At 38.0% G+C, this 18,586-nt stretch overlaps 4 protein-coding genes across 5 annotated transcripts; 3 read left to right on the forward strand and 1 right to left on the reverse strand.

Annotated features, from left to right (window-relative positions):
- The first annotated feature begins 155 nt into the window (after positions 1–155).
- Positions 156–2,702, forward strand: pigx (phosphatidylinositol glycan anchor biosynthesis, class X). Its single transcript, XM_080877834.1, has 6 exons — positions 156–313; positions 627–714; positions 806–941; positions 1,073–1,286; positions 1,713–1,813; positions 1,912–2,702. Exons 1-6 carry the CDS (start codon positions 241–243, stop codon positions 2,047–2,049), a joined length of 750 nt encoding a protein of 249 aa, XP_080733960.1. The 5' UTR covers positions 156–240; the 3' UTR covers positions 2,050–2,702.
- A 2,640-nt stretch (positions 2,703–5,342) lies between these two features.
- Positions 5,343–13,024, forward strand: pak2b (p21 protein (Cdc42/Rac)-activated kinase 2b). Of its 2 annotated transcripts, none has more exons than XM_080877794.1 (15): positions 5,343–5,595; positions 6,463–6,803; positions 6,907–7,013; positions 7,146–7,296; positions 7,437–7,468; positions 7,559–7,672; positions 7,841–7,973; positions 8,088–8,151; positions 9,343–9,391; positions 10,275–10,387; positions 10,484–10,601; positions 10,708–10,807; positions 10,896–11,092; positions 11,674–11,811; positions 11,919–13,024. In XM_080877794.1, exons 2-15 carry the CDS (start codon positions 6,617–6,619, stop codon positions 12,003–12,005), a joined length of 1,590 nt encoding a protein of 529 aa, XP_080733920.1. In that variant the 5' UTR covers positions 5,343–5,595; positions 6,463–6,616; the 3' UTR covers positions 12,006–13,024. The 2 variants fall into 2 exon arrangements, with proteins under 2 accessions (XP_080733920.1, XP_080733921.1); XM_080877795.1 differs by having other exon boundaries at positions 6,493–6,803.
- A 298-nt stretch (positions 13,025–13,322) lies between these two features.
- rpp21 (ribonuclease P subunit p21) lies at positions 13,323–15,197 on the forward strand. The gene is made up of 5 exons (XM_080877796.1): positions 13,323–13,480; positions 13,607–13,707; positions 14,220–14,302; positions 14,432–14,566; positions 14,729–15,197. Exons 1-5 carry the CDS (start codon positions 13,424–13,426, stop codon positions 14,824–14,826), a joined length of 474 nt encoding a protein of 157 aa, XP_080733922.1. The 5' UTR covers positions 13,323–13,423; the 3' UTR covers positions 14,827–15,197.
- Positions 15,198–15,362: 165 nt separating this feature from the next.
- On the reverse strand, positions 15,363–17,430 carry aqp12 (aquaporin 12; the record flags this gene model as incomplete). The annotated part of the gene is made up of 4 exons (XM_080877678.1): positions 17,029–17,430; positions 15,887–16,503; positions 15,602–15,718; positions 15,363–15,523 (listed from the first exon to the last, which is right to left on the reverse strand). The coding sequence occupies exons 2-4, from the start codon at positions 16,479–16,481 to the stop codon at positions 15,363–15,365; spliced, it is 873 nt and encodes a 290-aa protein (XP_080733804.1). The 5' UTR covers positions 16,482–16,503; positions 17,029–17,430.
- Between the last annotated feature and the right edge of the window lie 1,156 nt (positions 17,431–18,586).

Genomic DNA, 18,586 nt, shown 5'->3' on the forward strand with positions numbered 1-18,586 from the left:
GTATCATCATTATTCATTTTATTCCTGAAAACTACTTTCTATGTCTATAAATGTTACTAAATGTTTCCTTAAAAGCTTGTGTTTTTCAATCTCTACACAGGCACATTTGCAGGCTCCTTGAAACTACAAAAGGGGCCTTCAAAAATCCTCTTCCGTAAACACTTCAAAGAAGCGCTTAAGCGGTAGTAGCTGTGCTTGAGTTAAATAAACACGCCTCAGCGTTGGCCATTATATTTTTTCATGTATTTTAAACTGTTCTATGTTGTTTCTGCGTTGAGCTTATTCTCGAAATGTCTCTGTTTGGGCGAAAAGGGTACGTGAACTAGGTTTTACGTGAAAACTCGATAGTCATTCAATAAGCTCTCATTATTATTGATTGAAGGTCATTTAAATTAAGTTGTTGGGTTTTTTTGTTTTTGTTTGTTTGTGGGTTGTTTTTTTTGGGGCGGGGCGGTTAAAGTTTGAAGGAAGCAATAGTATTTTTACAGTAGACAAAAAAGTGCTGTAAATATACCCCTGTATGGATAACATGACTTATATAATCTAGCACAGTTTGAAAAACAAATGCACCTTGTTCAAATTCAAAAAGCTTTTACCTGATCAGTGTAACCTGCTAATTTGTGCAGATGAGATTCAGAACCACTGTGATCTTCTGAGGCAGTGGCTTGCGCCCTCATCAGTGAGAGTGGAGCTCAACAAAAAGGGTTTCCACAGGTATTCGGTTGTTTGTTTTCTCAAAAGAAAGCTGTTCTGCCTTTGGGGATGCTTGTCAGGAAAACCAATGATATTTTCTAATATGTTTTAGGGAGGTGACAACTACAGTTGAGTTCAGATCCAAAGAGCTCAGTAGTGTCAAAGTTTTGCTGATTCATAGATGGCCCAGAGATGTCTATGTTGATCCATATCAACTTGCATCCCTTAGTGATCAAAATAATTGGAAGGTAAGATGCCGAGCAACTAGATATAGCATAACACAGTGTAAAATTCTACTACAAACCACAGTCATGTACAAAACATGTGTATAGTATATATATATTTTTTATTTAATTATTTCTGTGTTAAACTTTGTAAGATATTACTAGATTCAGCCATTGACCTTGAGGTTCCTGCTCACAAAGCTTCAGGATTTGTCACCTATGTGTATCCTTTCTCCACTGGACCAACTTCCAAGTTATTCAAAGTAACAATTCCAATACATGGTCGCTACCACAAGCCCTCGTTTGATGGAAAAATGTTGAAATCTGTTGACATAGAAATTCCAGAGCTGCTGCTGCGGTCAGAAAAATGTAAGTGGATTCATTTCATTTTATAGCAATTTCTGACACTGTGTAAATCTATACAGACGGAAAACAATGTTAACCAAATGTGATATTTAAAATACAATTTTGTGTCATAATGTGTAATGAAACAAATTAACTAAATACATTAAATCAACCTGTTCACAATACAATTTTACCTGACTGCATAATTAAACTAAATGATGTGGGAGCGTAAAAACCTAAATCTGTATCTGTTTTCTATGAAAGTGGAGTGTCAATGAATATTACCAAATTATTTCACTTTTGTGGTTGTGGATACAACAGTCATAGGTTACATACATATAATAAGTTTAGTGATCAAAACTTTATAGTGTGAAAACAAAAACGTGACTTAAAGCCTTTTCACGTTGGCTTTCTGAAACACTTTCTTCTAAAACTATTTCTCTTATCCAGGCGCACAGCTCAGCAGCTTAGAGCCTCACACAGTTGTGGATGCACCATGCACTGCCAGCAATTCAAGCACTTGTTCTTGGGTTAAAGTCAAGCCTCAGCAGGTGATTGTGAACAATATTTCAACAAATCTTGAGTGAAAAGGTGATAAAAAAAAAACAACAAAACTCAATTATTCGCTTGTTTCCCTTTTGCCTTATAGGATCTCAATCCAGTGAGTTTCCAGCTCCCAGTGGGTGATGGGTCTTTGGTGGCACACGTATGCGGAGGGACTCTTCTTGTCACAATGATCTGCTGTGTGGCACTGTCCAAATACATGTGGAAACATCAAGTCATTTAAATAGCTAAAATTGTACTGGCATTATTTATTTTTTTATCAAACTGACAAGGAAGAGGCACTTTCAGTGTTGTCATCTTATCTGCAGAAATGCTGCAAGCAGAGAACAGGACTAATTGAGATGGGAAAGAATACTGAGATATTGCTGAAACAACAGATAAATGCTGAAAGATATCAGAATTTATCTTTTTCCATTCCAGCTAATGTAACTATGTTTATCTTTGTGAATCCTGCAACCAGTGCAAGCATTTTTCCTGCTATGACCTCATTTTGGGAGGATCATGATTCTTTATCTGTTCAGTTTAGCGCACCTAATTAAGGAACATGTTTTTATCAATTAATTTGTTCAGTTTTGGGCTATTTGGTTGTGATTTTCATTTATTTTTGACTGTAAAATGGGCTATTATAATAACACAATTATAAAACTGGAGTCTACAGTAGTATAATCTGTATTTTAACACTGAATAAAATGTATATAGTTCAGATTGCTATAAATACAATATAACAACAATGTTATCAGTATTCTTTTCTTGTGGCAGTTTAAAGAATGCCATGATGAGGTAAAGGTCATATCCATTTGAGACAGAGTACCAGGTGTCATCCTGTGCCAACGTTTGGATGTTTGATTTATGAGTGACAAACTGTGCTGCCGTGCATGCTGTTTTTTATTTTTATTTTAAGTTTTTTATTCTTTCAGCTTATGTCTTGTCTTATTACATCTGTTATCCAATTTTGGTCTCCTACAAGGCTCCATTTGTAGTTGTATGTTCTTGACCCTGTTGGGTAGTGCATGTGGCACTACACAACATGGAACATGGAAACGCCTTCAAACAATGCAGTCAATGAAGAGCCAGTCCAATATTTTTCTTGTTTTGCAGAGAAAATGCTTAGGGTAATTTAGAAATTGTATAATCACATAGTTTGTTAAAAAGAATTAAGTCTGCAACATATTATGCATCACCAATGAGCAAAGAGAGGCGCATAGTCACACAGTGTCAACACAGTAGAAGTGTTTTTTGAAGTCACCCTCTGTAAAATTTAACTAGAACTTTCACCACGAGGTGCAGCATTTTACTAGAAATACTTCATGTAAGTATCAGCTCCTGTGTAGTAAGAAAATGTACCTGAGATCCCCCAGTAAAGATCTGGATATGCTCTCTACCTGAGAGGATCACAACTGTCTTTTGTCTAAATCACATATCAGTAAGAGCACACGCACTGCAAATAGCATCTGCTTCATAGCTATTTTTGACTGGGAAAATTAGCACCAACAGCTTTTATCATACCAGTAATATACTCAGCATCCTCATTAACTCCTCCTCTTGTTTTACTTGATTTCCCTCTGGGAGGTGATGCTGCTGCTGATAACGGTTACTTTCCAGGTGCTTCCTCTGCTTCTCCATATTTCCTCTTCCTCTCATGTTGACTTTCTACACCATCTTGTGGAACAAACTGTTAATACAGAATAGTACGATCTAGCCCTATTTTAACTTCAGTTGATAACTATATGCACAAAATATAGACATTTTTGTTGTAAAGTCAGTTTTATCTGTTGGAGTTGGTGGAAACGAGTGTCAAGGGTGATTTGTGACTGAAGGATAGCAGTAGAGTGAAAGTGAAGGTTTACATGATGGTAGAGAGACCTGAGACGAGATGGCACTGATAAAAAGTCAGGAGGCCAAGCTGGCGGTAGCGGAGCTACATGTTTAGATTGTCATTAGAAGGGACCAGGAAGTGCACAGTCAGAAATTGAGGAGGATGTTGGGATAGGGTGAGATGGAGGCAGATGACCCACTGTGGCGACCCCTAAAGGAAGCAGGGGAAAGAAGATGAAGAACCTTATAAGTTCTAACTAGTTTATGTTCTAAGTAGTTTATGAACTATACTGCAGGAAAACTAATAAGTAGTTAACCCATCATCTTCCTTTTTCAATATAACTAATATATTATATGTCTATATTGTTTTTCCTCTCTCAAAATAGGCCTTTGTTGTTGTTATAAAAATTCTGCCCTCATTTGGAATGAGTCTTTGTTACTTAACATAAGTCTGTACATTTTTCTGTCGTTTCTCACAGCTTGAGAAACAATGATGCGTGTATAGAAAGTAAATTTGCTAGTATGTTATTTGCTTTTTTTCATTTACGCCATAAAAATCTGAGTAAAATTAGGCTTTCAAAATTAGGCCATTTAAAAGTTCTTAAGGCAGGAAAATAAACAAACGTTACATTAATGTCAGATTAGTGAGAGAAACCTGCCACACTTCATTTATAATTTACAAAATAATTGCTCTGCAGCTGGAAAATTACGTCTGTAAATGCTGAACTACATTACCTTAAACGTCCACTTTAATAGGTTTCAGCATGTTTCACATTTTTATTATTCTTAATGCTTAAAAACGTGTTATTGGAGCTCCGGGTATGATCTGTGTGGTTTTGCACACGGGCTCTGATTTTTCTTTTCTTTCTTTTTTTCTTCTTTGCTTCAGATAGCTGACTGTCTTCGCCATGTAGTTAATGTGTTGTCTTGTGTGGTTAGCGTGTAGTGTCAGAACAATGAGGCGACTGCTGTCTTCAGGTAGAAAAAGGAGTGATACACCTGCTGCTGTCAGACCTGCAGATATCAGGCTGTGATGTTCTCCTTTATAGTGGACAGAAATATTTGGAGTGGCACAAATAATTTGTGTGGCATCTTATTGAATGCAGAACAGCTGATTGTTCTGTAAATAGTTTGAAATGGTTATTTAAAAAATCAAGGTAAAAGGTAAATGGATGCAAATAACTTTGTTGTTTGCAAAACTTGTGCATAGGATTTTAAAATTGACAATTTATATTTGCATTTAAAATTATGAAATATGATTCATTAAACAAGTTTGTGGTTGTTACAGTAAAAAATATAACTTTTTTCTACTCTGATTTTATGTTTTTTGTCTGATTTTAGATCAATTGTGTTAATACAGCATGTCAAAATGAAAACATAACTGTAAATTCAGACACGTGAGGTTGTGCTGAAAAGGATGATACCAAACAAGGCAAAGTAAATAGTTTTTAAAGGTAAAATGTAGAGGGAAAATCAAAAGTAGTTAAAAATGGCCAATTATACCCTGGACCCCAGAGGGTTAAACGTTTTTTTTAAAGTAACACAATAGTTACTTTTCAAGTAATTAATTACTTTTAGAATATTGTAACTCAGTTACTAACTTGAAGAAGTAACTAGTAACTATAATTAATTACTTTTCAAAGTAACTTGCCCAACACTGGTTTTCACACACCATTCATTTGAAACATTTTATTGAACAGGCCAGGGCTGGGTCGGTAGTTCCGCTTCCCCTTCGCCATAGCGGAATTATCCAAGGGCCGAAAAGATAGAAGAAAAGTTGCACTGTAAATAGTTGGAATAACCTTTGTACTAAGTTATTTATACGCCGGCTGTACCACCGGGGAGCCCTTGTTACGGGGGGATAACTTTTAAAGGATATACAGACGTTTTGCACACCGTCGAGGATCGTTCTGGACTGAAGTTCCAATCAAGTTTAACTGGTGTGGATTCTCCGGTAAGCTTCTCTGCTCCTGCGTCGCCTTCTTTAGCTAAATAAAGCTCATTTGTGCGGAATAGTTTGTGAATTGGTATGTTTAGTGATTTCTAAAGCACCGCTTAACAGTGTTATTTTTGGCGGATCATGGGGAGGAACCTTCAAGCTTGGTTGTCAAGTTAGCGTTAGCTGAAAGCTCTATTTAAGGCTTGCAGTCGCTGTTATAGCTTGCTAATGTTAGCTTCTGGCTAGCACACTTGTTGGCCAAGTAGTTATCCTAGCGTTAGCCCGCTAGCCGCCCCTGTTGTTACTCTCTTGAAGGGCATTTTGAGTAGACATTACAGTAGGAACACCGTTATATGGAAATATGTGGGTCATTCATGAGGTTGTGCTCGTACTTTATAAACCTTAAAATGAAGAAAGTAGGTGCAAGCTTTTCATTTTTGTGCACTAGATAAGGAGCAACTTCGTTCTTTGATTGTCATCTGGGCTCCTCTTCCACCTTTCAGATGTTAGAATACGAACTGATTATTCGAGTTAGTCTGCTGTGTATCATGCTTATGTTTATTCTTGGGTACCCCTGTCGACTCTATGCGCAGTTAACTTTGTAAAGTTGGTGCAGCAGGTCTCTGCAGCAGCTTTTTCACAAGTACAGAGAAAGTGTGATGTCTCTGAAAACATGTCAAGCTTTGTGTAGGCTTTTCTGTCTGCTCAGGGTTCTTACGAAACATTACACCTTCCAATGTTCCTACTTATTGAACCTCTGTAGCAAATTTAACTTATTATTTTATTATAGAGGGTGCTTGCTTTCTTGTCACTACACCCTGTTGTATTTCTAGCTTTATTACAGCGTAGTTATACTCTTTCATATATCTGTTTTTTATCCAGGTACTTCTTGGTGTTTTCTTTCTCCTGCAGTGCATGAACACACTAGTGTCTCATGCTGATGTGAGCGCCGCCTTCCTCCCTCACCACTTACTATCCTCACACGCTGTATTCCTGTCCCGGTTAGCCCTCTGAGGCTTGTAACCACCTCCTGGCCATGTGTGATAACGGAGATCCTGAGGATAAACCCCCTGCCCCTCCGGTCAGGATGAGCAGCACTATCTTCAGCACTGGCTCTGGCAAAGACTCACTTTCGGCCAACCACAGCTCTAAACCGCTGCCTTCTGTGCCTGAGGAGAGGAAGCGCAATAAGATCATCTCAATCTTCTCTGGGGCTGAAAAAAGTGAGATAAAAAGATTAAAAGTTTGGCCTAAAATAAGTTCAAGTCTAGTGTTTGTAGCGAGTGTTGTCCTGGTCAATTTGGATAAAGGTTCATTTAATTTCAGGTGGTAGGAAGAAAGATCGAGACAAAGAGCGACCAGAAATCTCACCGCCTTCAGATTTTGAACATACCATACATGTTGGGTTTGACGCTGTAACAGGGGAGTTCACGGTGAGTTCGCTGTTTGGTTATTTTCATTTTTCACTCACTAAACTCTGCTCTCTTGTTACCAAAGCACAGCATGTCCTTTAGATTAGAGCTTACATTATTGGACACATTTTCCTTTCTGTTTTTAATACATAGGGTATGCCAGAGCAATGGGCTCGACTACTCCAGACGTCAAACATTACCAAGTCAGAGCAGAAGAAAAACCCACAGGCTGTGCTTGATGTCCTTAAGTTCTATGACTCTACAGGCAACGGTCGTCAGAAGTACCTCAGCTTCTCATCCTCTGGTGAGAATGTTATGTTTTTGGTACCCTATTTAGGGGTAAACTGATCAGTGAGTGTCACAGCTTAATGACACTCAGACTTTAAGTTTTAAATTGACTATACCTCCATGGTTACTAAAAACACACTTTTTTTAAATTCACAGAAAAAGACACATTCACAGTAGGGCCTCAGTCTGTAAGTATCTTGGGACTTTTAAAAGGTATTTTTTTATGTATTTGTTTTGTCTAATACATGTTAACAAAATCTGCTGTGACTTTATACAAGGCTGCCAAAAAAGGCACTGAACCCTCATCTCCAAACATCAAAGACATAGATGATGATGACGATGATGAAGCGCCTCCACCAGTTGTGGCACCAAGACCAGAACACACAAAGAGTGTAAGTCACCTGCCAGATGTTGGCCTTACTGCGTAACGATTATTATCAGAATTCATTATAAGATATTTTTATTTCAACTTCTAATTCTAATGATTTTGTTTTTCCTTTTTTTAAATAACAATTTAAAAATAATCTTGATCTTTGGCTAATGTTTGTTGTATTTTGCAGGTATATACTCGCTCTGTCATCGACCCCATCCCTGCTCCAAGCACGTGTCCGGACGGAGATGTGGCCTCCAAGGCTGCAGACAGGCAAAAAAGGAAGGGCAAGATGTCAGACGAAGAGATCATGGACAAACTGAGTAAATTTTTCTTACTTCATCAATAGTCTCGCATAAATACAGTAGACATAATTCATTTTTCCTGTCACTTCCATTTGCCATTTTCTTTTAACACGTTTTAAATGTGGTTTACAGGAACCATAGTCAGTATTGGGGATCCCAAGAAGAAGTACACCCGATATGAAAAGATTGGCCAGGGGTGAGTTACTTTTTATATTACAGTTTTAATTGTTTATGTTATAAAACAGGCAGTTGATTTTCAATCTTTATTGTCCAGACCTAAGTAAATATTTACAGCGAATAGCCTTTTTGATATCAGATTGTAGGGCTTGATCAATATTATCCATTTGCATATACATAACATTTCGAATGACTGAAATGCAAAATAAGAAAGTGAGGAAGCGATAGGCAAAACACACTTGGTCCACGTTAGTAGTGCTGATACTGAATAGTTTATTCGTCAGAGGCCGCTCTACAAGTTTCCTCTTGGGAGCAAGTGTTTGGAATGCCACAAGCAACGTAAAGGAGTAATTCACATCTGCTTGTAGCTGTATGAACAAGTTTGTTTTTAAAATGGACTGTTATATTATCTTGGCAGGGACTGATACATTAACTAATAAATAACAATGAAAGTTTGTTTGCTGTATCTGAAAGAAACGGTATCAGTTGATATGCGATATGAGATTTTTAAATCACCAGAGATTGGTATTGTTTAGTCTCTTGTAGATACTCACAATAGGAGGAGCTGAGTTTTAAACTGGTGAAGTTATTTACTGGCAAATTTTGCCAGGAGGGCGGTCTTGTCTGTAACAGTTTCACCATTTCTAGTTTGACAAGTTCTTTTTTTCTGTTGTGAAAAGGCCCTGGAGCAATGTTACCATGAGAAAAAATAGTAGTAGACTAATAACTTTCATTATTAATAGCAGATGTGTCATATTATTAATGTTGATTAATATGTTTAATGTTTTAAAATCCCTTGTTTCTCCAGAGCAGGATTTTTAAAAGCTTTTTCCAGAAGGTGTTATAAAAACAAAACAGTATAGCAGTTTGACTCTGTTTTTACTTCTGATCATCCCACCCAAAAACAAAGTGAAATTTCACAACCAGCTTTTAGGTCGGAGAATCTTCAGCATCGGGTTTCATGTCAAAGTTTAGTTTATAAGATTGACAAGTTATTTATAAGTTACACATGAATACTTGTTTTTCTCAGGTAGTACATTCCTAATCAAGATGTGATTCCTCTCAACTCATACAAACATAAATTCTCTTCAGTATTACTGACCTTAAGTAAAACATTTAGTGAGTAAAAATGCATTTGAAGAATAATTGTGAGTATATAGTTTCTTAGAATATGTGTTGAAGTAAATAAATAATCTTCCTCTTTTTACAGGGCATCAGGAACAGTATTCACAGCCATTGATGTATCCACAGGACAGGAGGTAAAGACTAAATCAGTAATGGACTAGGTGGTGTCAAAAAAAAGAAAAATAATATGGATCATAGCAAGCGGGGCTGAGTGACAAGCTAAAGCCATTTTTGAAAGGATTGGACTGCACCTTTTGTTTATTTTTTATTATTCGCTTATAAAAATGATTGTGAGGCAGCTGGTAGTTACTAAAAAGATTATTTGGGTGGTAATACGTAGGTGCACAGTTTTAGTTTATAGTGAGCAGATGAACACTGAACATGTTGTAGCTAGAAAGAGCTTTTAGGGAGTTTTACTAGAGAGATAACATGGTGAAGGTGTTCAGGTGGTACATTTGAGACGTTGCTGTGGAGTGAAGTTTGTAATGATCTGGGTTGCCAGGAATTTTGTAAGTGTTGTGAGTAGTTGGCTGTGTAGCCAGAATAACAGGGAGACCCATCCAAACAACTTTAAAGTGAGAACTGCAGTGCATTGTGTCTCCATCAATGCACCTGACAAGTAGATCTGATGAACGATGTACTTTATTTATCCCCAGAAATGATAAATTATTGTGTCATAGTAGCCACAAATATGAAAAACAATCTAGCTCAATAAAAAACAAAGTTTTATTATTTTAATTGTAGCAAACAAAAAAATGAAGAAGTTGAATTAAGTTAAACTGAGCAAGAGCTATCTGTTATGCAACAAGAAGTATCTAAAGTCCAGCATCTGCACCAACCACTAAATCCACTAAACTGCTTAGAAACTAATTTTATCTCTTAAAGGCATATGCGTATGTGTTTTTTTTACTTTGTCTTTCATAGGTTACTGTGTGACGCTTTACATTAGGAGGAAACATTTTTGAATGTTAAACCTAGAGTGAACTAAAGGTCATATATGTTTTTTCACACTGCCAGGTCGCCATTAAACAGATCAACTTACAAAAGCAGCCGAAGAAGGAGCTGATCATCAACGAGATTCTAGTGATGAAGGAGCTCAAGAACCCAAACATTGTCAACTTTTTAGACAGGTGAGAGTGAACGTAAACCTACAGCCTGGCAGGTTTTTAAACTTTTTTACAGTACTTTTTGTCTGATTGTTCACATGCGTTTGTTTTATGTGCCAGTTTCCTGATGGGGGAGGAGTTATTTGTGGTGATGGAATATCTTGCTGGTGGCTCGCTGACAGATGTGGTTACAGAGACCTGCATGGATGAGGCCCAGATAGCTGCTGTCTGCCGAGAGGTACGTTACATTTTGCAGTCCTGTAAAACAAACTGACCCCCACTTTATGTAAAAGGTATAATAAAAAACGCCATCTTTCCCTCTCTCAATTCTTTTTTTCACCCAGTGTTTACAAGCATTGGATTTCCTACACGCAAATCAGGTCATCCACAGAGACATCAAAAGTGACAATGTGCTGCTTGGGATGGATGGTTCTGTCAAGCTGAGTGAGTCCTGTGCTGTAATTATGATAAATATTGCATTGTTAAATCCTTCCGGTGTAAATTGTTTCACTCTTCTTCATGTCTTCGACAGCCGATTTTGGCTTTTGCGCCCAGATCACTCCAGAGCAGAGCAAACGCAGCACCATGGTAGGCACGCCTTACTGGATGGCTCCTGAAGTGGTGACCAGAAAGGCTTATGGGCCTAAAGTAGATATTTGGTCACTGGGTATTATGGCCATTGAGATGGTTGAAGGAGAACCTCCCTACCTGAATGAGAATCCACTACGAGTGAGTGCAGAACACTTTCACACATTTTAGTTTAGACACCTTTAATATAGTGTAGAGCAGCGTAGGGAAATATATACCATTTTTAAATGAAATGTTTCCAATTTATTCATCTGTACAGTGTCTACAAGGTCACAGTAAATCACTTAAAACTGAATCGGTGATTTGTGTCTGTCGGACTTTTGGTGTAGTTAGAAAATAACTGTGGGCCATAGACTCCCATGATTCAACAGAAAAGCAGGATAAACACTTGCCTTTGTTTATTTTTAACGTTTTCTGATTTTACACCCTGCTCCTTTTTACCACTATAATGAACTTTATTACCCTATATTTCACACTTTGCTTTTTCTGACTTTGTCGCTCTTGGTCTGTTTACTTTATAAGTGACAAGCTTCACTTCTTGTGTGGAATGTGCTCATGTGGATTGGAATATCCCCAGGCAAATATAGAAAGTTGTGCAGCATTAACTTTTGTAGTACATTTCCCTCTCAGCCAGTTTGACTTGATTCATTTCCTTTAAGTGTGTTGTTTCCCAAAACTCTGCTTTTAAAGTTTTTGTTTGTTTGTCTCTTCCCCTTTGGCAGGCATTATACCTAATTGCTACAAATGGCACACCTGAGCTTCAGAATCCTGAGAAGCTGTCTCCAATTTTCAGAGATTTTCTAAACCTGTGCCTGGAAATGGATGTAGAGAAAAGAGGCAGTGGCAAAGAGCTCCTGCAGGTTACAAACGATTCCAGTTATTGGCTACTCTTTGAACTCTTCAGTGTTTTACTGTATTTGTGTTTCAGGCCAGTAATATTCTCTTTTCACATCCACATCTTTTTCAGCATCCATTTTTGAAGCTGGCGAAACCCCTCTCCAGTCTCACACCTCTCATCTTGGCAGCCAAGGAGGCCATGAAGAGCAATCGTTAGCTGATGAAAGTAGCTATCCTGCCTTCCCATGCTGTGCACAGATATGTGCCAACTATTTAGATTTTGTGCCAGACAATAGGCTGAGAGTGGTGTGCCACTCTTGATGCACCAGCCTTATAAGCCCTGACAAACCTCACTGTGAAGAAGACCAAAAATCTAGAGCACAACCCCACCGCTGTCCATATGAACTCTATTCATTCTCAGATGTCAGAAGACAAGTCAAACTCAAGTGCGTAGTATCAGAGTCGGGCATAGTTAATTTTGTACATCAACTCTTCTGGTGATAAGTTAGGGCTAGGCTTGTATTTAACTTGGAATGAAGAAGATGCCTAGTTCTACTTAGTTTTTTTTAATCAACTGCCTTAAACAAATGCAAAATGTTGCCTAATGTATTGTTGATTGTCTCAGTGTCTCTCTTCCCGTGATTTTTACTACCTTTGTAATTGATCTTTTCAGCTTGTTGGTGTCTTAGTTATTTTGATACTTGAATTTTATGTTTGTCCCCCTTCTTGTCACATATTGTCTCATTCAGTGAACACTTGTGCTATTTCCACATCCACCCATTGTTTAAGGACATTTCTTTTATTGGTTTTATAGGAAAGATTTCAGTGGAGTCATCATCATGAACATGTGTTGTGATTATGTCGTTCTACATTTGTTACACACAACAGAGCTACTGTACCTGTTCTTCCCCTGTATCTTTATAGTCTCCTGATACCAGAGGCGCACCTTACAGGTAAATTAAAATGTTAGATTGACAGGGTTTCTACTTTCTTCTCTGTTGTTATTAAAAATGAGTATTGTATGTTGAACTTTGTCCTTTGTGTTCGTGTTGACTAAACAAATGCTCTTGTTTTTCCATGTGTATATTGTGTACTTAACTAGTTTGAAAAACGTGACCATATGATACTGGTTGGATACAAAGGCTGGTAAAGACAATTTGTTAACAGTTTCTCTTCTGGACAACTAACAACTTTGTCTGCACACTCAAATAAATTCAACTGTTTTTACTTTTGTGATTTGGATGTGAATGTGATTGATGTGTAAAGAGATCATCCGTTACTTCTTAAACCACACAAAGTCAAAGTAGTATAGAACAAGAATTACAAGCCCTGCAATTAATTGGTTGTAGAATCAATGAATAATTTCTCTGTGATATCGTTTGATGTTGATATAACTAAACTACAAAGATACAAGATGCTTGTCGGGTCTTTGAATGGTTGTAGACAGTTAATTCCTAATCGGATGATTTTGTATTTTTGATTTTCCGAGGTGTGAATCACGTTGTGTGCCTTTATTTTGAAGGATTAACCCGGAAGTATATCAGTTGTAGCTACTTGCAGAGGGTCATACTGCTGTGGTTAGAAGTAATCCGCTGTTACTATTAGGGCTAATTTGTTATCTGACTTTTGTGTGTAATGGCGCTCCACTTGAAAGACAAAGAAGCTTACCAGAGACTGAACTACCTTTACCAGGTTGGAGAAAGTTTTAGTTAATTATCGTCACGATGCTTCCAGCTACAGTCACATGCAACATAAATGCTAGCATGCTCTCTGTTTTGAATGTGGTCGCTCAGCTGGTTTCTTACGTTTTGTCCACAGGCTGCACATTGTGTTTTAGCTCAAAATCCGGAAAATGTGGAGCTGGCTCGTTTCTACTGCTTCTCACAGAAGACGATTGCAAAGCGTCTCGTTCTCAGACAGTAAGTTGAGATGATAATCACGTGTACTTAAATACTGATTTTTAACAAATCCCGTTGATCACATTGTCTGGGGAGCAAAAGAGTAATGCAGGATATTTCGGCGTGCCACAGAGCTCCCTTTAGATCAAGTATTGAACTACTGAGATGAAAATGTCACAGTTAAAAAAAACAAAAAAAACAACCACAAGTTATTGAAATAGTGTTAAATATACGATACCGTACGAACTACACAAGCACACATAAGGACCAGAGATCGTTTAGTGGGCCCTGTGCTCACAGACCAGCAGCTCAGTTGGCATTTGTCTGGAACATCTGCCACGTTTACCCTGCTGTATTCACAAATGAGAGCAGTCTCACACTGACAATGTGTGGACAAGTGTTATGATGTTAATGTGTAGCTGTGTGAAGATTCACATATATTTACATGAGACTGGTCTAGGAGCTGATGGACAGTAGTAAAATCAGAATGTACTTAAAGATGGACTAACATTTTAATGTTTCAATATATGTAGAGATCCATCGGTGAAGAGGACATTGTGCAAGAGGTGCTGCTCTTTGCTCATTCCAGGTGTAACTGCTACAACAAGACAAAAACGTAAGCCCCTATTATCTTTCAATCCCTACTTAATGTAGGCTGTCACTTTCTTGTTTCAGAAATGGTTGATAATGAATAAATATTAAAAATTTACTTATTTATTTATTTAAACTGAATTTCTTTAATAAGGAAAAAACAGCAAGACTCGTTTTACCGTGATGAGATGTCTCAGTTGTGGACAGAGGAAGACCTTACTGAATAATCCAGATTACTGTTTATGGGCAGACCGAGCCGAGGCTCAGCTGGAGCAGCAAAAGCAGAAAGGTGACAAACTTAAAACTTATATTTAAGATGAAACATACCCTAACACAATATGGCTTATATAAGCATGCTGCCAAATTCAGTAATTAAGAAATTCATGTTTGCTTGCACGGGACTTTTATGACAAAAAATTTGTGCTGATTGTTTTTTCTTTCTTTCATACAGATTCAATCACTTCTGCTAAAAATCAGCCAAAAGACACAAAGAATGACGGGTCACAGACATCAAAACTCAGTTCTGCTCCAGGTGCTACCAGCACGTAGCAGCCATGGCTCTGCTCTATTTGCTTAAGGAAGTCAGATTGAATTTTGACATGAAATTATGCCAAACTTTTTTTTTAGAGAATTTGGCTATATTCCATTCAACACAGTGCAAATGGCTTGTAACTGAAAAACTAAAAGGACCAAAAATGGTCCCAGGGCCTAAGAGGGGTTAACATACAAAGGACTGTTCTTAATAAAAGCTAATATATAGTTTTGTTGTGTCACATCCACCCACAGACTAGAGAAGGGTTTTTTTTTTTAAATGTTATTTAAATGAAATTACTTCTTTTCATTTTATTGACAGCTTGTTTGTTTGTTTTTTTACTTTTCTGATTACAAAGGGGGGGGGGGGGGGGGTGTTTTGTTTTTTATGCTAACACTCTAACATTGCTAATTTTTTTTTCATATGTATCTTGTAAATTGTTTTTTTTTGTTTTTGTTTTTTTCAAATAAAAACTTATGTCATGATTAAAAAAGAAACAGAGGACAAAATTTGAAGATTTTCTTTCTTTCTTTATTTTTGATAAATTGTTAAATTAAAAACGTCTCTTTGCAGCTGAGCACTGGTAAGTAAAGATTTGCATTTCTGCTTTGTCTGTCTTGGGCACTCTGAAACGTGTCTTCTGGGAGTATAGCAGATTCTTGGCAAAGATTCTGGGAATATGGCCCTTGTACAGGAGAACAGCCAAAGTCATACCTAGAAATCAAATGTTTATTTTATGTATTGTGTTAATTTTTTAAGACCTGAAAGGACATGCACATTTAATCAGTTTACCTGTGAGAGAGCCCAGCCAGTAAACCACTGCATACTCTGCAAAGGTAAATCCAGAACAGTGGAAGGTGAGTCCATATGCCAGTGATGGATTCATGTAAGCTGAGGTATAACCTTTGGCTGAAGAAAAGAATAGGAAAATACAGTTTTCGTTAAATTTCCAGCTTTAAGTCCTCTGAACTTTCAAAGTAAAAAAAAAAAAATGCAAATAATGGATCCCAAAAAGCAGAAGGTAAAACGTTTAAATAAAAGGAAAGGAAAAGGAAAGCCAGTTATTCCCAGGCTTACCTGAATGGGACAGGAATGTTAGGAGGACAGCAATCAGCGGCACTCGGATCAGAGCAGATCGGCGGCATAGGTTTAAGTGGATGATGTGCAAGACGAGGGCACAGGCAAACTCGGTAAAAAATCCCTGAAGCACAGAAACCAGCAGAGATGTGCTGCACTCACTGATCATCAGGTTTTTGATCATGTGCATGTCTGTCAGCTCCAGGCTCCAGTAGTATTTGGCTGCAAGAAGGCCTAGGTGAGCCCCAATAAACTGGGCAGCAACATCAAGCAGTGTGGTTACGGTGGTGGCCTCAAGCTTCATGAATTTCTGCACAGCCAGGCTGGGATTCCCTGATGCATCACCACAGATTATACCGTGTGTGAGCAATACCACAAACAGTATGGTTAAAGTCACATCAGGGCCCAAACCCCCGGCCCACTCGCCCACCTCCGCGATGGTCTGCACCTCCAGCCAACATGCCACCAGCATAAAAGAAGATGTAAACTCTGAGATGAAGCTGAACCGTGGCCGTTTTTTAAGGAGAAATCGAACTGAGACTACAAAAGTCACAGCAGCCACAAAGTATCCGAGAGACGCATTCAGTCCAGACATGGCTCATGCGAGATGTCCCCTTCTGTGTTTTGAAGAAAATGAAATTAGTGAGGGGCTGAATTTACCACTGTACTCGCTGTTTGACAACGTGGCACATGCACAGACACAATTCTTATCAGAGACACGTCAGGGTTTTTATCCCGCAACCACCTGCCAAAATACACAAGGGCTTTTTCAAGGTAAGGTCACGAAGCTGGCCTTTATTCAGTGATCATTTATTATCATCATTTTGTAAAAGCTCAGGTTAAAATTACTCCCCACTCTGTCTAGAAGAAATAAATATACTGTGAATTTCTTGATACTGAAAGTCTTGGGGGGTTTCTTGTTTTTGTTTTTTTATTTTTAGATAAAATTAATATATGAGGATTATACAGCTTGGAGTCTGTATAGTAAATTGAAGCATGTATTGGAGATAGTTATAATTTTTAACACTGAATCAGTGTAGACCTTTTTCCCTGAGGGACTCAAGCTACTGTGAGCTATTGCACAGAAAATACATTTTTGCAAGCAGGTTACCTTATCTCCCCAGCTACCTCCTCCATCTCACCTTGGTGAATACTGAGGTGTTCCCAGGCCAGCCAAGAGATGTAATCTCTCTGTGGCAAGGGTGTACCCTGGGGCATCCTTCCGTTTGGACATGCCTAGAACACCTCGCCCAGGAGGCATCCTGATTAGATGCCTAACCACCTGCAATGTTGAACCTGGAACAACATTAATTATGATGATGTGGGAACAATGCTGACACGAGGAAATCAGATCGTCCAACCAGGACCACCTCAGCTGTAGGAGCCATTCATATGACCCCTATGGAAAAGAAAACATCAGATGGAAAGAGCACCTGGTGGTTACACCTTAGCCCATGGGGGTGCACATACACACACTTTTTATATGTCTATACATATATAAATAAATGTAGTATGTATGTCCTAAGACGGCAACATGATGACGAGTAATGCTACAAGAACTCTACCACATACATAGCAGATATAAATGGCAAAGGACAGAAGTTCAAGACATTCCTGATCATAGGACAGATATGAGGCAGCAATAAAACTCTTAATCTTATCTGCACATATCTTAACATTTCCCTCGTGTGCGTTAATGCTTTATTTCAAGCCTTTATAATCTACAACCCTCAAAATATAGGAAAGAAAATTAGGTTTAAAATACAACCTGTTAATTAAAGTGACAGAAAACTGTTAATAATCTTTAACAAGAGTCAAAAATATAAAACACAATTCAAGACAATCCATCCAACAATTAATGAGATATTACAGCCAGGCATTTTTTCTTAAAACTAGACTGAAAGAAAACAAAAATTATCTGCTTTGAATCAAATTCACCTTCACCAGTTTTGTGTAAATCTGTGTGAACTCTAGCTAACCAAACTCATTATCCAGAAGACTTTTAATATCCATTTATGTTTGGGATAAAAGCATCACGTTTTTTAATCGTCCCAATAGCCGTGGCCTCAATGCTCCTGCAAACTAATCAGGAATAGCCCAAGGAAGAAAAGTAAACCCCCATCAACAAAGGCCCATCTTGACAACCTATTCCTTTTCTCCAAGGATCAACAAGTTATTGTTGTCTGACAAATTTCAGCTTATTACTTCATGATGAAGGCAATAAGCTGAAAATATGTTAGTCAAACAATAAAGTTATGACATTTCCTACACATGTTGCTGTAGCTTTAACCTCTGAACGTGCACCTTGGAAGTAGGTGAGGTGAGCATATTTCGGCACAGGGAGCTCTGTTGTCTCCAGAACATACTTGTTCCTGTCATGTGCTGTGTTTAATGACTGAAAACAGCCCACTGAAGGAACAATGGGCTGGGAGGTCAGTTCCTTCATCATGATTATATGCAAATTCTCATGACTGTTGATCAACAACAGTCATTATGCAAATGTAATGTTTAGAAGACCGGGGAAACCTGTAGTCACCAGAAACTGAAGAAGTCACTTGGATGAGTGACGAAATGTTTCTCCCACTGAAAACGCTACGTCCAGATGTACAGAATCAACTTTTGGAGATACATTTTATACTGCTGCTGCATGTGATCATAGTGTGAAATACGATTCATGCAATTAATTGCATGGGTTACTTA

Source organism: Rhamphochromis sp. 'chilingali' (assembly GCF_963969265.1).
Source record: "Rhamphochromis sp. 'chilingali' genome assembly, chromosome: 3".
NCBI classification, from domain to species: Eukaryota; Metazoa; Chordata; class Actinopteri; order Cichliformes; family Cichlidae; genus Rhamphochromis; species Rhamphochromis sp. 'chilingali'.